This window comes from Belonocnema kinseyi, chromosome 5 (genome assembly GCF_010883055.1).
Source record: "Belonocnema kinseyi isolate 2016_QV_RU_SX_M_011 chromosome 5, B_treatae_v1, whole genome shotgun sequence".
NCBI lineage: Eukaryota > Metazoa > Arthropoda > Insecta > Hymenoptera > Cynipidae > Belonocnema > Belonocnema kinseyi.
The window spans coordinates 33,596,717-33,618,321 of NC_046661.1; the positions used below are offsets into that span (position 1 = coordinate 33,596,717).

The following is a 21,605-nucleotide window of genomic DNA, read 5'->3' on the forward strand; positions in this document are numbered from 1 at the left end:
ATATGTGTATATATATGTATATCTTTATTGAATTATTTAAAAATCTAAAAGACCCTTATGAAACTGAAAAATCTCCGATAATATTTTTTATAATTTATTACAACTATAGTACAAGATAAACTAAATTACACGCTTGCCACAATTTGTTTAACCGAACATAACAACAACAAAATATTAAAATTACAATTTCTTAACCATCAAATTTGATTTCACACATTCTGCAACTAAACATCAACTGATTGGCATTCCAGAGATGGAAAAGATTTAACCAAATCATCAAAATTATAGAAATAAATTTTCTTTTCACTTTGTTGAATGTCTGTTTCATAATACTTTTGTTTGCCTTTGAAATCCGCGGTAGGATTACGTTTAAAGAACCCTGCCAACCAATCTCTTCCTGCAAGTCTTATCTCTTTGTTAAAATTGTGGTCTAGATTCAATTTCTCAGCTAATTCAAAAGCCATTCTCCGTAATTGTGTCGTATTCATGGGACAATATTTCGAAACTTTTAAAATGTAATCAGCTAGGCACTGTTCTTGTTTCGGTGTAAAGACGGAATTTCGGCCAAGCTTTGGTGAGGAAAAGTTTTTCTGCTTCAATCTTCTATAAATTGAAGTACGGGGAACGCCGTGTAAAGCTGAAACTGCTGTCATCGTTTTCCCTTGTGCTAATTCCTGTAGAGCCGCATTCAAATCCTTGGCAGTCCAAGAAGCTGTTTTCGTGCTTCTTTTTGACCGCTTCTAAAAAATGTTATAAATAAATATAAAAAATTAAAATATTTTACATGGAGATTTTTTAATATCAAAAGATCAACAAAATTCTTGATCGGGATATCTGGTGAAACGAGAAATCCAGGAATTTTTTGTACCCTGAAAAAAAACAAGAACATGCAATGAGAATGCGAGTTGAAATATGGGCCTATCAGAAGATGGGAAATCTTTGAAAATGATCAACATACTACTAACAGCATAAAACTAAATTAAAATAAAATGCATGTGCTGTTTTCCTGCCTTCTTTCGGCTATTTTTTGTCGAAACGTTTGTTATTTATAAATAAGGCATTTGGCAAAAAAATTTTCTAGTAAATTTACGACCGTAATCTGGTCCTGAGTTTTTATAGCGTGAGCCCTACAGTGGACTAGAAAAATTACCGGGTTTTCCCCGCTTACAAAAAATTGTCAAGATCATTTAAATTAAAATTTTTAAACTCTTAAAGCCTAAGACCTGGTTGAAATGGATTGAAATCCGACCTCTGGACCATCAAATTGTTCGAAGACGGCCATGCTTGCTGTCCCAGTAGTAAATTATGTATTTGGAGTGCTTCCATGGACGAAGAACGAGCCTATATCCCTCGGTATCGGTATACGAAAGTTTATGCACATAAAAAAAGCATGCACCTTGAGTCGTCTGTTCCGCGACTTAACATCTCCTGCCTTCAAGATGTTCGTAGCATACTGAACTTAGAACGTCTTTACAACGGGAGTATTCTAAGTATACAGCAATTGCAGCCACAACTGAACGAGACTCTCTTCTTAAAATGGTCAGGAAACACGAAAAAGTGGGCAAAAGAGCGTTTCTATACAAAGGAACGTTGAAGGCTGCTGATACACTTGGCATTGACTTCAATGTCAGGGTGAGCAAAATGCATCAAACATCTAGCTCGAGGACTCACTCCTGAAGGCCTAGATTAAGATAGCAGAGGAGATCAACTTCCGCAAATAGCTTCTCAAAAAGATGATGCACGGCATCTTTTACAGAAATGTGAAAGATCAGTTGATGTCGAATAAGCTAACGTTGGCTTTCCCCAAATCAACCGGATTGAAGTCAGGCATTAAGGGTTTCATCTGGTTATCCAGCCCACACATGAACAACGTACATCCAAAGGCACAATACAGCACTGAGAGTGCTTTATTGCCATCTCTCTCACTCTTACGGTACTAGGCCTGATACCAGTCTACCAAACGCTCTTAGAGAAAAAGAGTCAATGGTCGAAAATATGAAGGGCCGCATATACTGGAACGAAGGAAATCACAACCAAGGGAAATGAAAAGAAAAAGAGGGAGTTATAAGGGAGGTATTTTATTAAACTAGTCGTTCTGATCATCGGGTCTCTTGGTGGCGCGTGTCAACGAAATGCTAAGACACTTGCGAGGAAAATGCGCTTGCTCCCGATAAAATCCCGCACTCGTCCCAACACCTATACAACCCTTTATACTATGTGATAGTACACAACAAAATAAACAGAAAAGTCCTCTAGCAAAAAGTTGTGTGAAGCTTAGTTTGGCTCAATAAAATTTATGCAAAATCCTGTTAAACAAAACAAGAATCCAACGACCAAATTTGGACCACAACGAATACACAAAAATCCTATTGTAATCTGAAAAAAAAATTAGGAAAAATAAGAAGTGAATTAGAAGTTTGTTTGCAACAAAATGAAATTATTAATCTTTTAAAGCATCAGATTCTCCTCAATCCAAGATTTTTAAGCAGCGATGTAAAACATGATAACAAACTTTCAAATTTAATTCATCAGCAAACTAGTGTTCAAGAACAAAATTTAAATTTACATAGGATTTTTGAAGAAGGAGGTAAAGATCCTTGGTTTGTTAATTTGACAGTTATTCAAATTCCTGATTCAGTCACAGATATTCTCAGATTAGGTCAAGGTTTTAGTAACCTTGTGATAAAAACTAAGGCACAACAAATGATAGAAATAGTAAAAGATGTTGAATCAAATATACACAAAATTCCTATTTTGGATCAGCAGGATTTCCGAAACAAGGTTTTACACTTGTCAAAGAGCTTTGTTGAGAAAAATAGTTTGCATATCAGTTATATTGATCGTAGAATTTCTAAAGGTTTCATGATGACGAAAGAGTTTCTTAGAAGCAACCCTGATGTGGTTTGCATGAATGTTGATAAAGGCAGTATTACTGTTTGCATGAAAAAATCGAATTATATCAGAGATATGGAGAATTTGCTTTCTGATCATGATTCACAAAGATGGCTATCCCTTAAAAATAGTTACTTCAACTATTAATACTCCCACCAAATTTTTAGAACAAAATTTTAATTTGATTCTCAAGGACTCTATCACAACTTCTAAATATAATGTCAAAAATAGCTGGGAATTTCAAAAAAGGGTTCCGGATGACCATGTAATGCTTTCTTTGGATGTTATTGCAATGTTTCCGAGTATACCCCTTGAATTAGTTAAAAAGACAATTTTAAATAGATGGACTAATATAAAAACCCGTACTCGTTTATGTCAAAAAGATTTTATTGAAGGGATAGTTTTTATTATAGAGTCAATTTATTTTAAATTTAATGGATCTTTCTATAGACAGAAGTCTGGTACTCCCATAGGTTCAGTCATTTCTCCTATTTTGGCAGAACTAGGGATGGAAGATTTGGAGGTTTTTGTTTTTGGGAAATTAGATTTTGTTTTGCCTTTTTATTTTCGGTTTGTCGACGATACCTTATTATGTTTTCCTCTAGAGAAGTTACAGATTATCATTGATACTTTTAACAGTTTTCATCCAAAAATTCAATTTACTTATGAAATAGAACAGGATTATAAAATCAGTTTTTTTGGACATAGAAGTAATTAAGGGTTGGAATGGTAATATTATTACCAATTGGTACAGAAAAAGTACATATTCAGGTAGAATTTTTAATTTCATTTCTGCTCATCCCTTGCAAAACAAAATTGCAGTAATTAAAAACTTAGTTGACAGAGCTTTAGGTTTGTCCCATTATTCATTTCACACAAGAAATTTGAATATTGTTAGGAATATCCTCTTTCTGAATCACTATCCAAAGGAGTTAATTGAGAAACATATTGCAATTAGAGTTCAACAAATCAAAAACAAAGAGATTAATAATTTGCTTGTAGATAATCAGGAAGAGTTAAAGGAATATAGTTCGTTGAATACCTTTGTTCTTCCATTTTTTGGTCAAATTTCTAAAACTATTAAACTCACGTTAAAAAATTTAAAATTCATACTATTTTCCGCATTCCATTTAAAATGGATTCATAAATAAATTTTTGCGAAGATCCTTTGGATAACTTTGAAAAGGGTGGTGTTGTGTTTAAGATTACTTGCAGGATCTGTGAGATGAATTACGTGGGACAAACTGGGAGACTTCTTAATACTAGGACAGAGGAGCACAAAAATGATGTTCGTTTAGGACGCCGTTATAAAAGTGTTCTTGCCAGACATACAAAGGCATTTGTTGATGTCGACCATGAGTTTGACTGGGATAATGTTCAAATTTTGCATAGTGAAAGTAATGAGAGAAAGAGGAAATTCATGGAAATGCTTTATATTAAAAAACAAAAAAAGTTATCTATTAATTTAAAAACCGATTTGGATGGGTTAAACAAAAGTTGTGCTAATATGATTAATTACATATAACGTAGCTGTTTCATGAATTCTGTTTTTCTTTTACTTTCTCTGTTTCTGATGTAATTGTGACAGATATTTATATTGTGTTTACAACAGATTGAACTACTGACCCTCATTCGATTCTCAGGTATCAAAGAGAGAGCACCTGTTCGTGGGTGCTGTCAATTTCTACCACTTAAAATTTTCTTGCCTTGTTAAGGGTACTGGACGAGTATCGAAACGTTGGTAATACAAATTTATTTATTTTTGTTTTTTATTTTTATTTTATTGTAATTTGATGGTCATAAAAATAAAACTATCAACACCATGGCCTACGAGGTGCATCATACCTGTTACCTCAAGGCAGTCGTTCATCACTTCTTCCCGATATCGGACTAATTTTCCGAGAAGAAAGACTCGAATTAAAGTTCAACTTTCCCGTCGGCATTTGACCTCGCGCGAGACTCGGTACGCGGGTTGTCACTCCCATAAGTACGTGTTTCGGAAGGGCAGTGTTTAATAAAGAGTGTTTTTGCGACGTTGAATTTAAAAGCCAATAGATGGAAATCTGAAAAATTCAAAAATATATTAGCTGTGTACAACGAGTTTTAAGATGAAATTAAGGGACTAGAGTGGAGTGACAGTTCGCGTACCGTGTCACGCGAGTGAACAAGTGGTGAACGACGCTTCCCGATAACTACGCAACGGAACTACAGACAAGGTCAGAAAAATTTGTATTTGCACTTGTACGCACAATTGTATGTATGTATCTCTCTCTCTCTCTCTCATTCTCTCACGTCTCTCCCTTTTCGGTGTGACGGGGAGTTAGGAAGTTAGGTATCAACGATTGTGTTGAGACTAGCGTAGGAACGTGGAAGGTGAAATTTTAAACTATTTTTCTTTTAGAATAAAGCATCCCGATGCTACTTGTGTATAACCACATAGGAGTAGAGACGTGTACATGATAATATAACCCTCCCTAAATTTCAGAACTACAAGGGTTAGGGCTCCCAGTCCGGGAGTGGGATAAAGGATCGAACATCACAAAAATAAAAATAGGGCACTCCCATCAAGGGTAGTCTATTGGTTTGGGACCTCCAGCAACGAGCAATAAGGAAGGTAAGGCCTAACGGGCAACTCAACCCCCGTAACCGATTACTCGCTCGTAACAAACTTGGTGCCAGTGATGGGATTTTTAACCCTATTTCCCTCTAGCACATTTTCTTCGAAACCATTTAAAATAATTTGTGTTTTAAAGAAAAGAATGGTGTCACTCACTGCTGATTACATGAATGCTTGAGTTACATAATAACTGAAATAATTTCTCTGGTTTTATTTATTAAATAAAACGTGAGACAATTGTTTGGTTATTATAAACCCTTAAAATCAAATCAATCAACTTGCAATACAGGGAGTCTAGACAAGCCTAACGGCCAGTCGAAACTTCTCCAAAGGTTCAAGCTGCAAGCCTAAGGGCCAGCACTGGAATGCTTTCAAGTGATTTGTTTGCTTTTGAGTTTAGTAGAAAAATGTTTTAGATTATATAGATAACCGACAGAAACTTTTCCGATTTTCTTTCTGCAATAAAATTAGAAAATATTTTGCCGATTATTATAGCATTTTGTAATGAAATTAAACTAAATCACTTTCAATCCTATAGTTAGAATAATCTTGTTAAATTAAAGTTATTCAGCGAAAATGCAAGGAGAACAGACAAGCCTAACGGCCAGCTGAAATCTCCCCTAGGATCCAGGCCAGCCCCTGGATGATTTCCGATTAACAATTTCAATTTAAGAATCAAGGAGTGGATTGGGCTAGCTAAGGGTGTTACCGATTCTGCGTACATTTTATAGAATCAGAAGGACCCCAGAGGCACACCGCACTGATGCCTCCCTTCGCTTCAGATTTAATGACTGCACCTGAAAGGCGGATTCCTACCGGGATTAGTTAATTTTCTCACCCATTCCGGGGCGTTGAGCTGAGGTCATCCTTGTGCGCCAGCACCGAATTAAATTTTATCTCGGAAGAAACGCTTTTGATAGGGTTCACGAGATATGCCCCCATTGAACATACAGTTGTAGGATACCGTTTGCAAACAATAGGTGCTATATAAATCACTGTATTTGGCACAACCCTGTCCTTTGAGGTCATCTCTTCACTGATCCCTTTAGGGCACCCAAGGGTTAACGGGATCCTAGGATGAGTTGGCATAGAGTCGCTGCGACTGTAGAAACATCAAATATCCATACACAAGAATCGACAAAGACTTTTCCAATTTTATTTCCGAAATAACATTGGAAAATATTTGGTCAACTATTATCAGTGCCATTCAAAATTAATACAATCAACTTGAAATACAGGGAGTCTAGACGAGCCTAAGGGCCAGTCGAAACAGTCTGAGGATTAAAGAGGGGGATCAGTTTAGCTTTTATTACTATCCAGCATGAGTAGCAAACAAAATGGATGACTCAAAACGGAAAAAGAAGTTTAAACCTAGGGGAGGGAGACAGGTAAAAGGGAGCCAAGAACTGCTTAAACAGCAATTACTAGCAGAAAGTTTCCTGGCTGACAAGTTACTTGTCCACGAAGTAAAGGAAGTAGTCCAACCCAAAGGGGAAATAATTATCATCCCCGTGAACATACGCTTCTCTGATAACGGAATCGACATTGAGGAGGAAATCTGGAAAGAAAGGGCTCAAAGAGAAATCCACGATTACTTAAAATCGCTTTCAGAGTTAGAACATCAATAAAAAAAATAAATAAAAAAGGGGGTTCGTCGGGTTCTCTAAGGATTAGAAGATTTGATACAATCAAATTCGTGGGACCTCTTTTGACTGCCGGGTAGGGATACGAGAGAGATAGAGAATAACGAGGCGGACTTTAAGACAAAAAATGACCTTATTTCTTTCAAAGAAAGAGAAAATTTCCACACGATTGGAAATCGAAAGTTGCACACCAATCTTACTAAAGTGCATGACGTACCCAGAGGGGGTTACAAATGTCTTGCGTACAAAAGGTCACACTAAGAGCTCTCCAAAGGTATCCTATATGTAGTGCGATCACACTCGGTAGAAGGTAAGGTCCATTAGGTCACTAATTAAAAGATAAATGCAGGCTCGCTCTCCCTATTTTCCGATAATATTAAAAGTTGTTTTTAAATCCTTGTATAATAAGAGAGTTATTTTCGTGAATTAAGGTAAGAAAAGGCAAACGGGTTACTTAAGATTAACTGAAGACCCTCTCACCGACTATTTTACGTGAACCCAGTTCGAGGCTAGAAGGTAAATAATGCCGAACGATGGCGCCAGTCCGAACGCGGATTAAAATAAAACTGGAGGGGATCGCCCTGCTGCAGTGCACCTTCCATATCCCTACGTTTGATGGCAAAAACCCCCTCTAAAGGACTTTATTCAGGATGTGGCAAATGGGTCGATCTACGTGAACGAAACCTCCGAACAGTCCTTTGTAAAAATAGTTCTTAGCAAGCTGAAAAGAATTACTAGAGAAAGCGTGCGCGATAAAACCTTCAATAAAGTCCAAGACTTCATTAACCAGTTAAAGAAACGATTCGCACCCACAAAGCAGAGTACCAATGATACTTCGAATGGATAGTGAATCTGTGAATGAAGCAAACAGAAAGCGTTAACGACTATTATGATTGCACCTAAGGATTACTTAGCGGAGCAAAGCATTCCTTAGACGAGAAATAACCGTCGCCAACGGATAATACAACAATTATGATGGAACCGGTAACGGACTGCGCTTTAGACGCCTACATTCGAGGACTATCCGATGAAATGGTAACTTTCGTAGATACCCGCAACCCCAAAGATTTGCATGAGTCCTACGAGCACGCGTTACATGTTGAAAAGAGGCAACGATATGCCGACAAAGCAAAGGCAACTTCGGCATCTACCTACCATTTATCGCAATATGAGGAAACAAGTCCAGAGCGTGCCCCAACTCATTCAGCCGACAACCCTCCATATGCACCTGCTTACACTTTTCAAAATTTACTCCCTCCAGGCTACGGTTATCCCTATCCACTACCATACCTTCCGCTTCCAGCTTATTCTCATGATAACACAAAAGGACCAGTAGCTATTAGCGGACAGGCTCCAGACACTTGGAAATTATCCAGGCCCATCTCACCGAAGCCTTATTTAAACAACAAGGAGACTCGCCGTATGGACGCAACAGCGAGTCCGACTCCCAGAGAGCGTCCCAGAACCGTACAATTTCTGGAGGACCATTGCGGGTCCTCAGAGCTGGACGAGAAAAGGAAGACTCACCAGTTGTTGGACTAACTTCTCCAGAGCTTAGGTACTCGGAAACTCATTTTCTAGTAGATCCAGGGTCCGATGTCAACCTAATAAAACTTAGAGCTTTACAAGATTTGCTAATCGTAGGAGATGATCCTATTAGAGTCTCTGGAATCACGACTGATTTAGTCGAAACGCTTGGCACAATGCGACTCACCATTCTTGGCAAGCCAGTTGAGTTCCACGTCGTAGAAGACATCTTTCCCATATCGGCTGATGGCATTATAGGCCGCCCAAACCTAAGGGAGGAACAAGCGCAAGTATCGTTTCGACACAACATCTTTGTTGTGATATCCGACCCCATAAAGCCAATACCATTTGTTGACCTTGAATCTATAGAAGCCAAGAGAGATCTTAGGAAGGAAATTAAGTCTTTCAATCGAATCCTAAAAATCGGACCACGAACAAAACAACCAGTCGAAATACCGCTAGTCAATCAAGACCTACTGGAAGGATACCGCACCAGTCAATACACCAGAAGGTATATATATGCGAAGGAGTAATGAAGAACACTAATGGCACTCGCTATGCTAACACCTATAATACCGCTGAAAAAGAAGTTAAGATGACTCTACCACCACAGGAGATATCGAATTCCCACGGTAGATGATGCAGTGACATCGAGGAAGCCATATCGTGATCCACAAGATGCACTCGAGAAAATTGACCTTCAAATAGAAAAGCAACTGAAAATCGGTGTTATCTGCCATTCGAAATCACCTCATAAAGCACAACTTATGATAGTTCCCAAAAACATGGACGCCTCGGGGGTAAAGAAGTATCGGGTTATAAACGACGTGACTACCAACAGGGCCACGGGTAATGTTACGACACCGACAGTAACCAGCTCCAGGAGGCCACAATCCATTCTAAAACTAACCCCCGTACATACCAAGAGCTCGGAAAGAAGGAACTTAATGCCATCGACCACCGGAAATGTGTCCGCGTCCGGTGGAAGAAAAATGTCTAAGATGACCGAAAACAAAAATTTAGATAAACCTTATAAACCACCCCTTCACATGAAGATTAAGGAGGTCAATGAAAGTGGTATAGCCAGTAGACTCAAGAAACGAAGGAGAAAAATAACGAGTCTCAAGGCTGCCGCATTTAACCCCGGATCTTCATCAGGCGATGATGCGTCTTCCGAAAGTGAAGGTAGTGCGAAGTCAGATCCTCGGATGTGCCGAAAAAAACAGTGTGTTCTCCCTAGTATTGACTTTAATCCACCAATGCCTGCGGAAGATCACCCACCTCAAAGTGCGCCCGCAACACTACTCAACCCATGCTTTCCAAGTTGATGCGATAAAACCAACGATGTATATGTAGACGGAGCATGCACCTACAACAAAAGAGGAGAACCAGAAGGCGGGATAGGCGTGTGCTTCGGCCACGATCATCCGTGGAATATATCTCAACCCGCCACAGGGAGACAAATGAACAACGCCGCAGAAGTCCAAGCCCTAGAGGGCCTTGATGTGACATGGAACCACGTCCCCGGTCACCAAGGGATCGAGGGCAATGAGATGGCTGATTACCTAGCGCAAATGGGGATCAACATGAGCAATGATGCCCAAGACAATCATGCCCCAGACTCTAGTACCTTTGAAAAGGAACATAGTGTCACTAGGCTTACCGGTCAAGCAGACTCTATAATTTATGTTAGTCCTCCCGCCGAGAGTAGTGAAGACAGTAACGATAGCGAGGACTGCAATAACGATCAGAATGATAAAGACACGGGAACAACACCGTTCAAATCTATCATGAAAGGGACAGAAATTCAACAATCCATATGCAAATTTGATCAATCTTTAGAAGCCCATCAGTCCTACTTCTGGGACAAGGAAGGACTTGAAGAAGTCCACCGAGAGGAAGCACCTCGAATAGAGCGAGCGGCGGTTTCGGAAGGAGAGGATGACGAAGAATTGTTACTCTCCTTACAAGACATGAATACATGCACCAACGCGGATGATCCTCTTCCCGCTGGACTAAACGCGTTTCTAGAATCCTTCCGTGGACACTTCAATTCAAGGAATATAAACAGTATCCGCTGCCAGTTCAACTCCGAACGTCGACAATAATAGAATGGAAGAAGGTAACCAACGAGGAATACCCTGAATGTACATCGGAAGATCTGCTGGGTACTTTACCTGAGAACAAAATGTCCGAACTACTGGTCGACACATAACGGGGTGCTAATGTTACTATTACCCTATGTCACGGCAAGCTGGAAGTCCCACCGAAGACACTAAGACCCATAATCATTACGGAATTCCATAATAGTCTTTACGGAGGACACAAGGGAGTTACCAAGACTCACCGACGGATGCGGGAACGATACACTTGGCCGGGTATGCGGAATGACGTTAACGAATACATTAGGCACTGTATGAGCTGTCTACAAAATAAGCTCATAAGGGCACGTACACGTGCATAGCAGTTCCAGTTCCCGACATCAAAACAGATACAATCGCACGCGAGGTAGCAACGCATTTAATCGCGCAATACAGGACCCCACGTTGTATCCTCACGGATCGAGAAGGAAGCTTCGTAAGCAGGTTGATGCGCAAGCTAAGCAAAGTATTCGGGGTAAAGGGAATTACTACGTCCAGATACCACCCCAAACTAATGGTTCTCTGGAACGTAATCATATCGTACTCACCGATTATATCAAACATTACGCGAAAGATTACGATGATTTGGATAGGTTGTTACCCTTTGTAATTTTCGCGTATAACACATCGGTACACGAGTCTACCAACTTCACCCCCTTTGAACTAATATATGGGAAGAGGCGCGCATGCCTAGCTCCTTTCCATCTAAGGATAGGCTAGAAACCTATGGATCTTACCTAAGCGATTTGATAAGTAGGCTAAGCGAAATTCAGAAAATTGCAGCAGGAAACATGATAAAAGCTAAGGAAACGTCGAAGGGGCGTTATGACGAAAAGCCAAGGCCACTGAACGTAAAGGTTGGTGATTTTCAAGGATGTTAGGAAGAATAAATTTGACAAACGTGCTACTGGAACTTATACGATCGTGGGTTTCACCGAAAAGCACAATGTAATTCTGGAAGCCGATGATGGTACAAGATTTACAAAGCATGCCGATAAGCTCTTGGTAACCTATTGTTAGGAATACTATTAGATACTTACAATATCACTACCATATAATTATAAATATGATTTAGGAACTAAACGTGGAAGCCATATACCGTCATATCCTATCACTAATTTTAGTGATCATGTATATCATACCCACAATCAACGCTTTCAGCAGGACCAAGATACCAGCATCTCCCGTTCCAGGTCGGTACTGGCATCTTCTACGAGAACCAAGGGCCCATGAAGCGAATTATTAGCCATTGGAGGATTAACACCTTCCTGCATGTCAACAGATTCCAGGATAATTTGATAGAAATACAGAACCGGTACCAGTCACTGGTAACCTATTGCCCGCCTGAATTGAAAGAAGTCTGCATGCAGGTCATCCAAGATCACAATATGCAGAATAAAATTGAAATCGCAGAACGAATCAGAAGGGACATAGACAGAGAGATCCGCGAACTGGCGTATCAAGACAATAAAAATCGACTCTCGTCTTTGCCGATCAACATGCGAGCACGAAGGACCACCCGAATGCTGGAATTCATAGGAGGAATCGTAGGACCGGTAGCAGGCTTGTTGACCTTCGAAGACGGACAGGCCATGGAAACGAAAATCGATGACCTTAATCTTGCTCAAGCGAATTTGTCTCACATGGTTGGTCGAAAAACACATGTTAGCCGATCTCAACTGGAGCACTTGCACTAGATTACCGAAATGCACGAACATCGACAATAGCAGTTGCAGGCCGAGCTCAATATTTATCCTAACACACCTTAGTGGAATGTTCAGAAGGCAAGAAAAGGAAAACTAAATCCAGCATTACTAATATCTGAATAACTAGAAACAATATATCGCGACATCCAGGACCACGCACCCAAAGTGGCCTTTCCAATTGCAGGACCACATGTGAGCATTGAGGAGTTGCCAAGGTCGCCGTGTTAACGATTAAATGCAAAAATGGTACACTGTACATTATATTGGACATTCCAATAATTGATAAAGTCGAATACACCATTTATGAAATGTATTCACTTCCTGTACAACAGTCGATTTTACGGAACAGAACGGGAAGGGCATACGTGTTATCAAAATTTACATACCTGATCATGGAAGAGACTCTGTGCACGTACATGCTGATAACCCAGGTGGAGCATTCCCTATGTAAAAGAATAAATAAATACCTTTCATGCCCAGGCATGTCATACCATCTTTAAGTGCTTGGATATATTCAACACCTAATGCAATAGATGCCGAGCTCCATTGCCCTACAGAACCATCTCGTCATATTAATCTGCAAGGCCTGGGAGTGATCCAAATTGCACTAGGGTGTAACCTTAAAACAACCATGGTAACCCTACCAAGATTCGAACCCATTCACAAACAAATTGTAACCGTATACGAATCATAGATTCATTTGAACCTTTCGTAATTATCTTCAAAATTACAACAAGCCCAAAAATCAACACAGATAACAGGTTTAATCCCATCAATTTCCCAGGAGGATGTAAGCCTGTGTAAGGAGGATGTCCTATGCCAGTCTAGTACTACTGCTAATAAGCGTTAACCTTCCGTCCATGTCGCCGTGTCCGAACGACCCCGAGAAGGAAGCAATCCTTTTCATAAATAATAGCCGTTGAATCTCAACTTCAAGAGCAGCCTGTTCAACTATCTTCCCCGCCTACTTTAGAAAAGCTCACGGTCCATGTCAATCTGGAACCACCTCAAAATTCGTCAGGCAAAGCTCAATATGAACTTTCTGTCAGTGACGATACAAATTCTAAGTATCACTCTTCCAAGGACATGAATGAAACTTCATTCAACAATCTACCTTCAGCAACATGGCGGATAAGAATGCCGAAGCAGACACTATAACCTGCATAGATCGCTGATTTACCCCCTTCATCGCCCCAAATTCTCATAATTGCCAGACTGAATAATGGTAACGGTCCTCACCTCCTTCCTCGCCCAGGAACTCGTGCCACCTCTTGCCACTCATGCTCGCCGGATACTCTCAGCGTTCCACGAGACCACTAAATGATACTTAACAATGTCAATTGTTAATAAATATTAAAAATCCATAAGGATAAAATCAATCACTTTCGGTTATCCACCCAAATTTCAAAATTTCAAATCACATAATGAAAATCAAGATTCCAAAAATATTGGTAATTCTGACAGTAACTTCACCCATTCCTTCTCAAAATCAATTAGCCTAATATTTTTATCAAGAACCAATTTGATTTCGAAACTCACTAAACTACAAGAAGAGCCTACCATTAAAAAATTCTAAATCAGCCGAATAATTACTGGAATTCTGATTCAAACAATTATTCAGATCTTTTCACCTTAGTGACTTAGCAACACTGCACATGCTTGGCAGGAAATCTTAGTTGCACAAATTTTGGAAACTCAGCAACTGTGGTCACGCTGATCGCATCCGGCCATGACAGTTCCCAGGCCAAAAATACAGACACTGCTAAAAACCCTACCCAAACTATCAACACCATGGCCTATGAGGTGCATCATACCTGTTACCTCAAGGCAGTCGTTCATCAATTCTTCCCGATATCGGAATAATTGTCCGAGAAAAAAGATTCGAATTAAAGTTCAACTTTCCCGTCGGAATTTTACCTCGCGCGAGACTCGGTACACGGGTTGTCACTCCCATAAGTACGTGTTTCGGAAGGGCAGTGTTTAACAAAGAGTGTTTTTGCGACGTTAAATTTAAAAACCAATAGATGGAAATCTGATAAATTCAAAAATATATTAGCTGTGTACAACGAGTTTTAAGGTGAAACTAAGGGACTAGAGTGGAGTGACAGTTCGCGTACCGTGTCACGCGAGTGAACAAGTAGTAAACGACGCTTCCCGATAACTACGCAACGGAAATACAGACAAGATCAGAAAATTTTGTATTTGCACTTGTACGCACAATTGTATGTATGTATGTATCTCCCTCTCTCTTTCTCTCTCGTGTCCCTCCCTTTTCGGTGTGACGGGGAGTTAGGAAGTTAGGTATCAACGATTGTGTTGAGACTAGCGTAGGAACGTGGAAGGTGAATTGGCTTAGCCCGCCATCTCTTTCGCTGCCGTAGAGATAGGCGGTAGTTCGTAAGGGATATAAACTTGTAATCAGGAACATTTTAAACTATTTTTCTTTTAGAATAAAGCATCCCGATGCTACTTGTGTATAACCACATAGGAGTAGAGTCGTGTACATGATTTAAATAACCCTCCCTAAATTTCAGAACTACAAGGGTTAGGGCTCCCAGTCCGGGAGTGGGATAAAAGATTAAACACCACAAAAATAAAAATAGGGCACTGCTTTCCACATATTCACGTCAGTTTTCCGACTTAAGAAACACTCGTAGAATGACGTTTGAAACAGAGATCGAGCAGCTTTCCGACTTCTAGCGAGCTTCAAATATTCTGCGCCAAAAGGTCGGACATTTTTAAAATCTTCGCGTATACGGTATATAAATTTAAAATGAAATTAATTTCAAAAATTTTAAGCCTATCATATTTGATAAATGCAGTCATTCAAGTTAAATCACAAATTAAATGTCATAACATTAATAAAAAGATACTGTTTCCTGTCACAAAACATAGCGCACAACTACAAAATGGTGAAACACGGTGATCAGCTTCTAAAATATTTTTAATACAGTGAAAGTCAAAATCATTTACATGTTATCTTTGCCTTTCGTGTAACAAGCAAAAATGCAAACACTTATTTACTTTTAATAAGTATGGTTTATTGCACTATTCCTTCTATGAAAGACACGGGGTTGACGACCACGGGTCTGTCCCGGTATATATCATCAATCACGGACGCATTTTTATAATGCAATCAAGTGATCTGATGAGAGAAGTCTACCTCGACATATTGGACAAAGCCTGGTTTTTACCCCATCATTGACGGACTGGGTTGCAGTCAAGTACACGATAGGGGGAACCTACTACAGCTTAAGATGGGTTCCGAACCACCAGAACCTCGGTAAAGGTACATAGAAAAATTTCCAGAGGTACCGGCTCAGGGATCGAACCCCGGACCTCTGAGGTGAAGTCCGAGTGTCTAACCAACTGAGCCATTATTATTATTCAATAATTTGTTTTTCGACCTAAGGTCGATACAAATGAATAACAATACAAGATAAAAATATAGACAAAAAGTAATCATGTGCAACCAGATTAAGCAGCAGAATAAAAATAAGTAACTTACAAAAATTGTAGAAGCGAAAAAATTGTTTAAGGGATTGAAACACTTTGCGCGACATGCAGTAGCATGGAAAGGCCTACTTTTACCTAAATTATCTACTTTGTAGAAATTAACGAACACCTCTGGCATGTACCTTGTGAACTTGTGGTCGGCTAGTACTGGATACATAAACTTTTTACAATATTTTTGGTATGGCCTCTATTTGATTTAAAAATATAAAGTAAATACTTTTGTTCCAAAATACAAGAAAGTGAGCTAATTCTGTAAAGATATATTACAAAAAAAAGCGTCCATATATTACGCAACACTTTTAGGAAGAGGGAGGAATCTAGCCTAGCGTTACAATGGTGAAAAACTACAAGAAAAGTCGGAAAAGCGTTACATATGGAAGAGGGGGGTCCAAAATTCCCGGAAAATTGCATTATGTAATATATGGACGACCCATAAATAATATTGCTTAATATACAATTCTGATAAAAATAAACAGAATAATTAAAAATGATTTATCCCCATAAAAAGTAAAACTGCACTGAAATAAAATTGTCAATTTACAAGGATTGACAAATGGAACCTTTACCTGCAAAAATTAGCAAATCGCATGAAGACGGAATTCTTGGATTGTCTAAAACTTCACTGAGAAATATGGTAGACGATGTTCGTTTCATGTAAAAAGTATACATAATGAGATTAAAAGACGGAACTTGAAATCAGAAAATTCTGAAAATTCAAACAATTATTTTGAGAAAATACATTTACTAAACTGTTTCGCTTAAAATGAATTTTTAAACTTTCAACATTTTTATATTCCACGTGCAAAACATGTAGAATTTTTGTATTGATAAAATCCTCTTTTTTGTGATATCTTCTGAAAGATTCATAGCTTCGCTTTAGGCTAACATAAAAATATCTATGTTTTCTCGTATTTTTGAGATTCATATACAAAAGAAAAAGGCTCGTACCTTCAGTGCAGGTGCGTCATCCTTCTCTTCAACAACAACCTGATTAGATCTCTCCAACTGATCGAGGAATGAACTTCTGTCCACAATCTTCGTTTGTTTGTTCAAGTGAGTCCTTATAGTACTTGTATCTTCTTCAACAACAGACATCTTTTCCCGCACTCTCAGCTTCATTTCGAATTTTCCATTAACTTTATGCTCAACTTGTTGTTTGATACTCTTGGAGCCTTTTAAGCCTCTGTAACTTTTACTCCCAAAAATCTCGGAACTAATCTCTAGAGGATCATTATGTAAATCCAGGATTTCTGAATCCTCGGGAAATTCCTCTTCCATCTTAAGGAATACCTCTTCTTTCTTAAGCTCATCCTGAGTTTCAATCGCAGGCAGATTTCCATCCAAATTATCGAAGGAATTAGGATTTTCAATTTTCACTGCTTGTGTCCCTTGAATCCTCTCAGCAGCTCGTCTCAGAATTCGAGCTCGCGGGTTTCGTTTGAGGAAAGATGATAGCCACTCATGACCAGCTTCCCGTTTCTCTCTATTGAAATTATGATCAAGCTGTAATTTCTCAGCAAGGTCAAAAGCTAGTTTTCGAACTTTTTGGGAGTTCAGGGGAGATGTGCGTTGTAATGTGTTTATGTGGTTGGTTAGGATTTCCTCTTGTTCCGTCGAGAAGACGGACTTGCGACCCATTTTTGGAGCGGAAAATTTGTTGCGTTTTATTCTCCTGTATATTGTTGTGCGAGGAACTCCGTATAAAGCGGATGCTTGAGTCATTGGTTTTCCTTCTTGTATGGCTTTTAAAGCTGCTTGTAAGTCGTTGGAAGACCATTTCCCTATTTTCGAAGTGCGCTTCCTCGCACGCGTCATCTGAAAAACTAAAAATGAACTTTTTCAAACTATAACAATCTTGTTCAAGCCTTATTCGATTATTTGATGTTATTATTACCCTCTGGCGCTTAAACTACAAAGTCTATTGTGCCAAACTCGTGTTTATTACTCGAAATCGACCAGCGATCATCGAGCGCTAGTCCCCTCGACATGAAGTCTGTACGCCTGAATGCCGATTCACGCGAATTTTTTTTCGGCCACCATGGAGGCAAGATAAATTCAGGCAAATCAAATTAATCTATTTTTCATTTTTTAGTCGAAACATTTAATGGAATCGATTTAATGGACATTATTTGAATCGGAGAATTCAAGAATGCCGATTCACGCGAATTTTTTTTCGGCCACCATGGAGGCAAGATAAACTCAGGAAAATCAAATTAATCTATTTTTCATTTTTTAGTCGAAACATTTAATGGCCCAGTTATCTGAAATATACAAATATCAGCCCGTAAATGCCGTTCCGATTTTTTCGTTTACAAAAAAGAAAAATAATTCAACGAAATTTTCCTGAATCAGTGGTGGCTATTTGGTGATAGATTGAAATGACTTAATTTATGAGACCGATTGAAAATTTTTCAAATCGATAGACTGCAATTCGCGTGAATTGGCATTCTTAAATTCTCTGGTTCAGATATTTTTCATTGCGCATCTATTGAAACTTCAAGTTTCGATACTTGTAGAGCGGGTTGAAACACGGTGTTTGCATCCCTATACTGCCGTACAAACTAAAAAGATACATAAGTGACATCGTCGCTTAGGTCGACTTTTTCATTGCCAAGTTTAAGAAAAGCACTCTAAGCGGCAATTTCACTTACGTATATTTTTAGTTTGTACGGCAGTACAGGGTTCAAACATTTTGTCTTCGAGTTTCGATACGTATAGAGCGGGCAATAGATTTGCTATTACGAATGTAACACAACGACCACAACTCGTGTGAACGCAGCCTTCGCTTCGCTCAGGCACTTCACACTCGTTGTAGTCGCTGTATTTCATCACTTGTAATGCAACATACTATTCCATCTTTTTTGCTGGGTAAGGGTTAGGTAGTTGGTGCGGTGCCTACTAACAAAAAATGCATTAGGTTTTTATTGTTTTAAATTGTAACCAATATCGTCCTCACACATTCCTCTTTTGGCTAGTGATTATGAACAAAATCATTCTTTTTTTATTATTTTAAAATAATGTGTTACAACATGAAGCAGTAGTTTAAAAGGAACACAGCTCAAAAAATATACCTGATAGTACTACCGTGATATTTAAGAAAGTAGTATCTACCAAAAATCGAAAATGAGTTTTTTATATCGTTGGAATCGTAGAAAAAGATAAATCCGTTTATGAAAATTATTTTTTTAAATTGATAATAAAATTAAAGATAATTTTTTAATAATTATTGCAAATAAGCCGCATCTTTTAATTCTGGCAAGTCGTGTTAGGTAAGAAAACAGTATCTACAGAAAATTTTCCGTAACTGCAAGAATTGTAACACGGAGGCTCGAATACGGCACCCAAAATTATGAAAGAAAACAGTATCTTTCAGACACTGCGTTTTTGCTTAACACCGACCGGGTCTCAGAGGACGTGATGTTACGCAAGAAAGCAGTTCAAATATACTGCTTTCTTGAAATTATGGGACTTCAGCAAACGTAGTATCTACAAATAAAATTATTACAAATTAAAAAATGAACACAAATAATTATAAAAATTGTGAAAAGGAAGCAATATATTTACTTCGCCCAGTTGTTGATTGCTGAAGAAAGGTACAAAAACAATTGTGTTTGTATCGATATATTATATATCGATGTTTGGTAAGCTATTGAAAGCTATAATAGCTATTTTTGAAAATAAAGAAAGATTAATTAAATAAATATTTGGTCAGATTGCAGAATTGCTTTCTTTCGAACACCAAGGCTGCTTTCCAAGAACGATTAAAAGAAAGGTTAAAAAGTCATTTTAAATGAGCGGTCTACACGAATAATGATTTTAACAGTTTTCTTCGATTATCACGGTTTGCTGTTTTTGTAGATGTTTTTTTAAGTATCACGGCAGAGTACATATTACTATCTATACAAAAGAAAATATAAAAATTTGGAGTATTTGAGAAAATCAAGTTTCAAGATTGTACTTATTTGATTGTAAAAAGTAAACTACATTTTTTTTGTTAATCGGTAAAATTCGTGTCTCTTAATTTTTACTTGACAATGATATATCCAAATAGCAAATCATTCTGACATCATGACCTACACTTTTCTCAAACATCAGTATGATTTGAAATGGAAATGGTATAAAATATCATTGTTTACTCGTGAATTTTTGCAATTTATAAATTTCCAAATTCCAAATGTATGACTTACATTTTTGCAATAATATCCCAATTTTTCAGTTAACATTTTTTTAATTCAACCACTAAATTAAAGAATCTTTCGTTACAATAAATTTTCACTTTTTCTTCAAAACTTTATTTTTAATGCATGAAAATTCGTTAAATAAATTCGTTTAATTAATTTAATAAAAAATGTACAACAAATTATCATTTTTATTCGTTGGTTTCGTTATATCAAAATCACCGAAAAATATTTGCTAAATATATTCGAATTAAGGTTATGGACTTTATGGACATACACTTCTTGAAGATGAGGTGCTACATTTGTAAAGGACCAGAAACTGATACAAGAAATATAACTGTTTGAAAATAATAAGCAGAAGTTGGGGAAATGTGGAATTTAATTACAAATATACGTTTGTCAACATCGGGTCTGGAACTGTCACTTTGTATTTTAGGTTATATTATTTGATAAATTATTTAAAGCGACATGTTTGATTTAATACATTGAAATAAAAGTTTTAAACAAACCTCGAATTCTTACCTTTTCAACACTTCCGCTTGGAAATAAATTCGTGACTTCTGGATTTGTTTTTATTTAAATAAAAAAACGAAAAATAAGATAGAATTTCCTCTGAGCACCATATTCATACATATATGTCAAAGTGCGCATAGACTCTGCATATATGCAGTTATGCTCACCCCTAGAGTTCCTCTAGGAACAGTTGTGTCACCACTTACTCAGTTTCTGATTGGTGCCGCAAAAGCGGAATCAGTTGTTTTGAAATTGGCGCGACTTTCAAGTCAAATTTAATGTTCAGACACTGATAGAATAGTAAATAAATATAATATAAATAATAATGATAGGTGCAATAATGAAGAATGTTTGAAAAGTAAAAAATATTTTTTCTATACACACTTTTAAAAAAATACTATTATTTAAGACTGTTTTATAAAAGCTGTAACATCTAATACATAGTAAGTAGAATAACAATAATAATAATTTAGATTTGTTCATTGAAAATTATTAAAATGTCAAAAATAATTTTTTTAATGAAATGAATTTTTACAATATTAATTAATCAATTGGGTAAATAAAATTTTATACTACAAATTTTGAATTTTTACGAAAAAAGAAATGAAATGAGACAAAATATGGGCGAAAATTTCTAATTGTATTGTTTGTGAAGTAAAGTAAAGAAATTGAATTCTGAGGTTACGACCTTTTCCTCAACAGCCTTTGATTAAATTATTTCGAATAAAAATAAATTTAATTCAATTAGAGAGAAGACCAAAATAAAGATCACATTAACCCTTAAACGGCCAAAACGCCACTACCGGTACACTGCTTTTCAACGGCCAATAACTAAGACTATTCGACACTAGAAAAAATTGAGACACATATAT

At 37.7% G+C, this 21,605-nt stretch overlaps 1 protein-coding gene across 2 annotated transcripts; it reads right to left on the reverse strand.

Moving 5' to 3' along the window:
• Positions 1–81: 81 nt before the first annotated feature.
• LOC117173252 lies at positions 82–20,879 on the reverse strand. 2 transcript variants are annotated; one of them, XM_033361720.1, is made up of 3 exons: positions 20,743–20,879; positions 16,991–17,865; positions 82–740 (listed from the first exon to the last, which is right to left on the reverse strand). In XM_033361720.1, exons 2-3 carry the CDS (start codon positions 17,855–17,857, stop codon positions 225–227), a joined length of 1,383 nt encoding a protein of 460 aa, XP_033217611.1. In that variant the 5' UTR covers positions 17,858–17,865; positions 20,743–20,879; the 3' UTR covers positions 82–224. The 2 variants fall into 2 exon arrangements, with proteins under 2 accessions (XP_033217611.1, XP_033217612.1); XM_033361721.1 differs by having other exon boundaries at positions 16,991–17,876.
• Positions 20,880–21,605: the final 726 nt, after the last annotated feature.

What these genes read in the sequence shown, in the direction of transcription:
- LOC117173252 (XM_033361720.1), bottom strand. Translation starts at nt 17,857, where the DNA reads ATGACGCGTGCGAGGAAGCGCACTTCGAAAATAGGGAAATGGTCTTCC. An exon ending in ATGACGCACCTGCACTGAAG is followed by an intron (nt 741 to 16,990) that starts GTACGAGCCTTT and finishes AACATTTTTTAG; the next exon opens with AAGCGGTCAAAAAGAAGCAC.